Source organism: Silurus meridionalis, chromosome 2 (genome assembly GCF_014805685.1).
Source record: "Silurus meridionalis isolate SWU-2019-XX chromosome 2, ASM1480568v1, whole genome shotgun sequence".
NCBI classification, from domain to species: domain Eukaryota; kingdom Metazoa; phylum Chordata; class Actinopteri; order Siluriformes; family Siluridae; genus Silurus; species Silurus meridionalis.
Genome location: NC_060885.1, coordinates 11,794,223 through 11,801,477, shown reverse-complemented (window position 1 = coordinate 11,801,477; position 7,255 = coordinate 11,794,223). Strand labels below are relative to the sequence as shown.

At 37.5% G+C, this 7,255-nt stretch overlaps 1 protein-coding gene across 1 annotated transcript; it reads left to right on the top strand.

Moving 5' to 3' along the window:
* The first annotated feature begins 2,914 nt into the window (after positions 1–2,914).
* chchd1 (coiled-coil-helix-coiled-coil-helix domain containing 1) lies at positions 2,915–5,464 on the top strand. The gene is made up of 3 exons (XM_046834156.1): positions 2,915–3,232; positions 4,380–4,498; positions 4,955–5,464. Exons 1-3 carry the CDS (start codon positions 3,094–3,096, stop codon positions 5,054–5,056), a joined length of 360 nt encoding a protein of 119 aa, XP_046690112.1. The 5' UTR covers positions 2,915–3,093; the 3' UTR covers positions 5,057–5,464.
* The last annotated feature ends 1,791 nt before the right edge of the window (positions 5,465–7,255 follow it).

The following is a 7,255-nucleotide window of genomic DNA, read 5'->3' as shown; positions in this document are numbered from 1 at the left end:
ATTTTCAGAATGTGGGAGTCTTGTGCACTCCATCTAAAACCATACCCTGAAGGAAGCATACACTACAATGGAGTGAAAGAGCATACTGAACGTAACTAAAACAGATAGGGGAATACATGTAAGTCAGGATCGGTAACCTCTTTAAAGAGACCTGACTTGCCTTGACCTGTTTCCTGAGGGTCCCCATTTAAAATTACTTCACCTGCATAAAAGCAAGATTACTATCCAAACAGCTGCACCCTTATTTCCTTTTTTTGTGTTTTTCTTTTAACAAAGTCTCCAGCTGGAAGGTAACAGAGTTCACAGGATCATTTATATTTCCCAAGGATCTTACACCTTATATTTAGCATCTTTATGTGCATGAATTCAAAGCTGCTTTTTACAGAATGACTTGTTTATGTCAGCAATGAACATGATTTAAAAACCAGCAATAAATGAACTGTTATATGCATGTCATGAAACAGTATTTCAGCCATTACTCCAACCTTCATGAAAATTATAAAAGCCTTATAATAATATTATAATGATTCAGGGTTTGTGATGTGATCCTGCTTTAAAGCAGAATATAGAGCTTTAATATGTTTATGTCCACTAAAAGTTTGTATGACAATCAACACAAGACAGAACATTAGGTACATTTTAGGTTTCCCCAGGATTTTTGTAACTCCTGACTTGGCACTGCTGCTATGAAGTGCAGGAACATTTTTGCTTGGGCTTGTCCTATATTATCTTGCATTCTTGCTGGGTTTATAGGCTAAATAAAGCTTCCTGTGGAAAGGTTGACATATAAAAACAAGTCAACATAATTCATTTATCCATTTTCTGTTATTTCATTTTCTGAGACTGTCAGTCCAATATACAGTAGAACTGAGTGTAACCCTGTGCAAAATTACATACATGTAAAATGATTAAAAATGCATCACCTCTCAATAAGTGCATTGTTTTTATATGCCAAGTATTATTTCTTATTAACAGATCATAAGAACAACTACTTCAGAAAGGCTATATTGAAAAAAACTGCCCCCAAAGTAGAACCTCTTTGAAAAGTTAACTCTCCTGTGAAGTTTTAAAAAAAAAGACACTGTGATCATTAGAACTAATTTGAGTACACAACAAGAGAACATTTGATTTCAAATTAGGCTAATTGCATGAAAATGCTTTTAAAACTATTGTAAACACCAGAACGTTGTCAGTTTTTACAGTATGTGATGTGTCTATCAGCATGTCTGCATCATGGAAAAGAATTGCCAGAAGAAATAAAAATATCTGATTGTAAGATTTCACAAAGATGGAAACGAATACAGGAAGATGTGATCAAATACAAATCAAACACATTTTCACCAGTAATCAAGCGCTACAGAATGAGCCATAGTGCCACAAAATAAAGCCAGAATATTCGATTTCTAAACTTGCATAATGAGAAACAGACAGGCAAGTGCTTCAGAATTGGCACACGGATTATCAATGGAAATTAGAGTTTTACTGACAGTTTAAACAGTGGGAAGGACATTGCAAAAGTCAACCTGTATGGACCTCCAAGAAATAAAAAAAAGACTCTTTCTTGCTTTTTGGCACAAGATTAAATTTGACTAAAAACATGAAATAAGCTGATGAATAGTGGGAGCATAATCTTTGCTCTAATAAGCGAAAGATGCATTTGTTGAACTTGAATTGGGTCCAGCATGTTATGAACCTGACTGCAATGAATGCATAGTGTGATGGTATGGGGATGCATAAGATGCAAAAGTTGTTGAGATGATATACAGTACAGACCAAAAGTTTGGACACACATTCTCATTTAAAGAGTTTTCTTTATTTTTATGACTATGAAAATTGTAGATTCACACTGAAGGCATCAAAACAATGAATTAACACGTGGAATTATATATGGAATTATATACATAACAAAAAGTGTGAAACAATTGAAAAATGTCATATTCTAGGTTCTTCAAAGTAGCCACCTTTTGCTTTGATTACTGCTTTGCACACTCTTGGCATTCTCTTGATGAGCTTCAAGAGGTAGTCACCTGAAATGGTCTTCCAACAGTCTTGAAGGAGTTCCCCGAGAGATGCTTGGCACTTGTTGGCCCTTTTGCCTTCACTCTGCGGTCCAGCTCACCCCTAAACCATCTCGATTGGGTTCAGATGACTGTGGAGGCCAGGTCATCTGGCGCAGCACCCCATCACTCTCCTTCTTGGTCAAATAGCCCTTGATGCCTTCAGTGTGACTCTACAATTTTCATAGTCATGAAAATAAAGAAAACTCTTTGAATGAGAAGGTGTGTCCAAACTTTTGGTCTGTACCGTATGTAGGTGGCACCATGAATGCCTGTGGATGTAGCAAAATACTGCCTGACAAAATGACTTCTAGACTTCTAGAAAAAAAGTGGCAGAAGAGGACAATTCCAGCATGCTGACAACTCATGGCACACTGCTATAAGCAGGCAGGAGTTAAAAAGTGAAAACTATAACCTGGTGAGCATGTCAGCTGACTCAGCTCTAATGGATCACCTTGGGGAATTTTAAAGTGAAAGATATAGCAACACCCCCTCGAGCAAAAAGAAAGCTGAAATGTTACACATTTCTGTTGGAGCTTTAGACTCCTCCTGGAGGATCCTTAAAATTTCCCAAACCAACAGTAAAATACATCTTTTTCATCAGATCCTGTCTTCCTGAGTTTCTCTGTACAGTGGGATGTGCCCAATACTCACACCAGACTAATAAAGCAGCCAAATGTTTTTGTTTTGTTTTTAATAAAAATTGGGCTTAAAACATGGGTATAATTAAACATGAAATGATTTCAAATCGTTTAAAATTGCCCACTTGTAGTTTTTATGACTATACTATGAATAAAGGGTTAGACATTTGAGTTCAACCCTGCATTTGCGATATATTTACGACAGTGCCGTTCAACAGAAAACGTAACTCGTCTTCCGGCAAAAATGGCGACCTGCATAAAACAGGTTTAGGGGACATCTATATCAGATGCATATATTAGTTCGCTCTGCTGTACGTGTATATTTATTTTTGCTGTGACACAGGAAACTGTGATTTATGTTATTTATTTTTGCATAGCAGTAAAAAAAAAAAGTTATGGCAATGCAGAGTGGATGTGTGATTCAGGAAAAGGTGGCCAGATTGTTGAGTAAGCAGCATGGAAAGCCCGTCCTCAAACCCAACAAGCCTCTGGCCCTTAAAGATGAAGTCGCCAACCGCAAGCCGAACAAAGGAGGTAAGGAGAAGTATTTGTTTGTTGTAGAGTGTATGTAGAGTCCCCGGACCTTAATTCGGGCATTTAAAAATGCACAGCATCAATGCACTGGCGTTATACTTTACTGTTTCCACTTTATTTAATATTCCCGTTATATTTAGTTTGACTCTTTGCTTACTTTTAACTTCTTTGACAATTAACCTTCATTTGTAGCTGTAGTGAGCTGTAGTGAGTAGTGGCATATGACTACTAAGGACACTTCCACTTTCCTCTGTAGACCGAAGGTGTCAAAAGTCAATCTATGAGACATACATGAGAATATGCAGTCTGGAAATCTTTGACCTTTTTATTTTTATTTCATAGCATTTTTCTATTCATCGTCAAAATCCAACATCAACCGCACTGCTATAGAACAATGAACAGCAAGAGCAGTGTCCTCCATTGGACATTATTCAGTGTAAGAATAGGGAAATTGGTGGTTTGTTTGATATTTGGGGGACGTGTCCAAGCAAAGCTGCACGGAATCCAATGATAGTAAGGGATACACAAGAACATTTCAAGAATTGCAGGGTGTTCATGGTCTCTCTGGATAAGAGCATCTGCTAAATGTTCAGGGAAAAGATCATTTTTAAAGAAATGTATTTTATTATGAATGCAAACATAAATAGATCTGACTAATAATCAGAATTGTGCAAAGATGCTGGTCATGTAAGTGTTGACTAAATATCACACCATATTGACCTGAAAATTAATTCTTTGCACTAGTTTAGAGCCGTATTTTTTGAATGTAAATATGGGAAATGTCACATGGGTTGCCAAATGTCAGCAGGTTTTCTCCCAAATGCATCTCATAAATTTACAAAAAAGGAAACTAGCACAAAAAGTGCACACATTAGAATAAGTGTGTTTTTCTTGTGATTTTGTGGGTTCTTCGAAATAATGTTTTGAATTTTTCACAACTTTCGTATGGCAGGGGTGAAAATTAGACTCTGGCAACGCTGGTCACATGTGTGATTGAGATATCATATTCAGGATCAATCATGACCATGCATTCACCATCATAGTAGATAGGATTTAACATATTTTATTAAAACTAACTAATACTAAATCCAATAAATTGGATCAGTACACCTTTGTCACACATTGCTCATGCTCATTCTTGTTGCAGAGGCCTCCTGTGTGACAGAAATGGCAGTAGTGATGGCTTGCTGGAAACAGAATGACTTCAACACCAAACTCTGCTCCAATGAACTCACCGTGTTCTACAGATGCATTGAGAGAGCACAGGTAAATGAATGCCAACAGGATATTCCTTAAAAATCCTGCCTACTAATTTAGGTCAGCTGTGTTCTGGTGTTCATTAAATATGTCACAGAGAGAGAGAGACGTGGGAGCGGGTAATTAGGAAGAATGGCCAGTGTAATTTGTTTCCTGCTTTGGGAGGGGAGAAGTCATAACAAACAGCAGATCAAGCTGATGTTTCCTGCCAGTTTCTCTTCTTGTTTTGTCTGTCCATTTTGACTCAATATTGTTAGTGGCATGTTGGAAGTTTTGATGTTTTTTAGCAGGGCAGGCAGAATTTCACAATTTTAGGATGATTGAACATGCACATTAACCCTCCTCAGCTTGAAACCTATTTTATTATATTTTGTCTTATGTATAAAATCTATAGTAACTAAGATGCATTTGACTCAAATATGTCTTCTGCATAGTACTGACCTTTTCCAATTTCATCACTTACAGGCTGAGGCGCGTGCTCGAACAAAGCAGCAAACGCTTTCCCAGGGAGGGCGGCTTTTACCAAAACAGGCCACCACACTACTGAAGCGGTACCCAAATTTGTAAAGATGGACATGGGTAGCGAATTTATGAGAGACAAACCGGCATGACTCAACAAACCGGACTGTTGGAAAAACGTTCTTTGGATGCAGCGGCTTGGGTGTGGCAATAAGACATCCACAACTGATTTGCCACTCAAAAGCTTTTGGTTTTATATTTAATCACATCATCATAATCAGGAGCAGTCGATTCTGGTGAAGTAAAGGAACTGATTTTACAGGATTGTGGATGCATTCTAATTATGTCAGTCAGTCTAAGTCAGTGTCAACGCAGGAGTAAAGCAAATCACCCTGCCGTCACACTCCTTAGAAGCAGCTCACACTGTTTAATGTTTGAAAGCTTGTTACTTGCTTCAGTGGTTTTGTAATATTACTATTGTTGTTGATGTAATCAAATAAATTTCCTAACAACTTATTGTGTTCTTGATTTGTGTAATTGCTGGTGAATTGCTGCACTCAGTTTAATCAATAATCTTTTGCTTTGGTCCATTCTCATTGTGCTTTATGTGGAAACGGAATGTCTGGTAGGCAAATAAATAAATAAATAGTTTGGTAGATAGCATTATGCCTTGGTATGTAACCCTATCAGCTGTATCCCTAGAGGCCACTGATGCTGATTTCATCACTTGAGTGCTGTTCATATTTTCCATTACACAATTTGAGCTCTTGAGCATAGCAACCAGAGCCATACCGCAATCTGGTGATTCCGCTGGGCTAAATTTTACATTTAAGCTTGATTTCACTTGCACAATTATAGCCAGTTTCCTAAATGTCCTACAGGCTGGAACTTTGCCAGCCACTGTCATAACACCGTCTACCATTTCCTCACTTCTTATCTGGCTCACTATGAATAACGTGACTAGACTCTGAAAGGAAGTGGTGTCTGATACAACAAAGCATTGTGGACCTTGTGAAGTACTAATGAAACCATCAACTTTAAGATTCAGTGCTGATCAAAGAGCTAAATTTATTTATCACCTGGAGCATGACTGCAGTGTGTACAGGCTCACACACAGACCTGTTGGTGGCAGTGCAGATTTTTGTGAAATGCCCAAAGCAGCCTGCAACAGTGACATTTTACCCTCTGACGGTCTATTTAATATGCTGCATAACATCTGAGTCTGTAGATTTAAACCAAAGGGGACACCCGTACATTGTATTATGTTCTGATGATAAGCAATGCAGCCGCTCCTTAGAAGATAAGAGAATTCAAAGCTTTTATCGTGCTTTGATGCCTGCTGCAATTGAGGTTTTTCCCTAAAGAAAATTGTTTTGCTAAAATGTGAGAAATCATAACACTCATAGATAGAGATCATGTAAACAAAGCAGCCTTTAGTGTGTAGACCCTCCTGGCTTTCTAAAAGAATATGTGTTGTAAGATATCTAATATGCAACTAATAATGTCTGCAATTGTTTCAATTGCAGACATTATTAGTTGCATATTAGATATCTCACTTTTTAAAGAAAAAAAAGTACAGTAATAGAAACAACTTGCTGATTGAGAAAAAGTGTTCTGTAAAAAAAAAAAGAAACTTTGGTCATGTTTGACAGAGATGTTTTCTTTTATGTTTGATCACAATGTAAACAGGTGATAACCATTATTAGGTTTCTAAGTCTACAGGGCGAGGCTCACTGTATGCTTCTCTCTGACTGCACACACAGGTGCATTTTCACCTTTATTGAACTGTGTCCCACCTTTATTATCAACAATATTCACTCAGCTGCCATATTATTAGTTACACCTATCTTATGCCTCCACACCTTTTTTTTTTTAAATCAGGAACACCTTCCATACTAGACACTATTGCTGACTGTAACCCATCTGTTATACCTTCAATACACAGTTTATCAGCCCTGGCACAATCAGGCCACCGCATGTCTGGATGTTTTTTAGATTGTTAATGCAGCAGAGACACTTACATGGTATTGGTTGTTATGCTGGTGAGTGTATCATACACCTTGATGCCATAGCAGAGTTGAGATATAGTGCTAATAAAAGGTCCCAACAACATTGTTGTTGAAAGCTGACCATTATGAAAGCCTAGAGGACAATTAACCCATAAAATAATATGAGTAGGAGTTTTTATCTGGACAAATCCATGTTGGATCTGTAAGGTGAGTGTGTATAATGAAGTTGCCAGTAAAGTATACTATGGGTAAAACCTTAACACTATCCTAATGTAGTTGTATTATCACCGCCCTTCAC

What these genes read in the sequence shown, in the direction of transcription:
- chchd1 (XM_046834156.1), top strand. Translation starts at nt 3,094, where the DNA reads ATGGCAATGCAGAGTGGATGTGTGATTCAGGAAAAGGTGGCCAGATTG. An exon ending in CCGCAAGCCGAACAAAGGAG is followed by an intron (nt 3,233 to 4,379) that starts GTAAGGAGAAGT and finishes TTCTTGTTGCAG; the next exon opens with AGGCCTCCTGTGTGACAGAA. An exon ending in GATGCATTGAGAGAGCACAG is followed by an intron (nt 4,499 to 4,954) that starts GTAAATGAATGC and finishes CATCACTTACAG; the next exon opens with GCTGAGGCGCGTGCTCGAAC.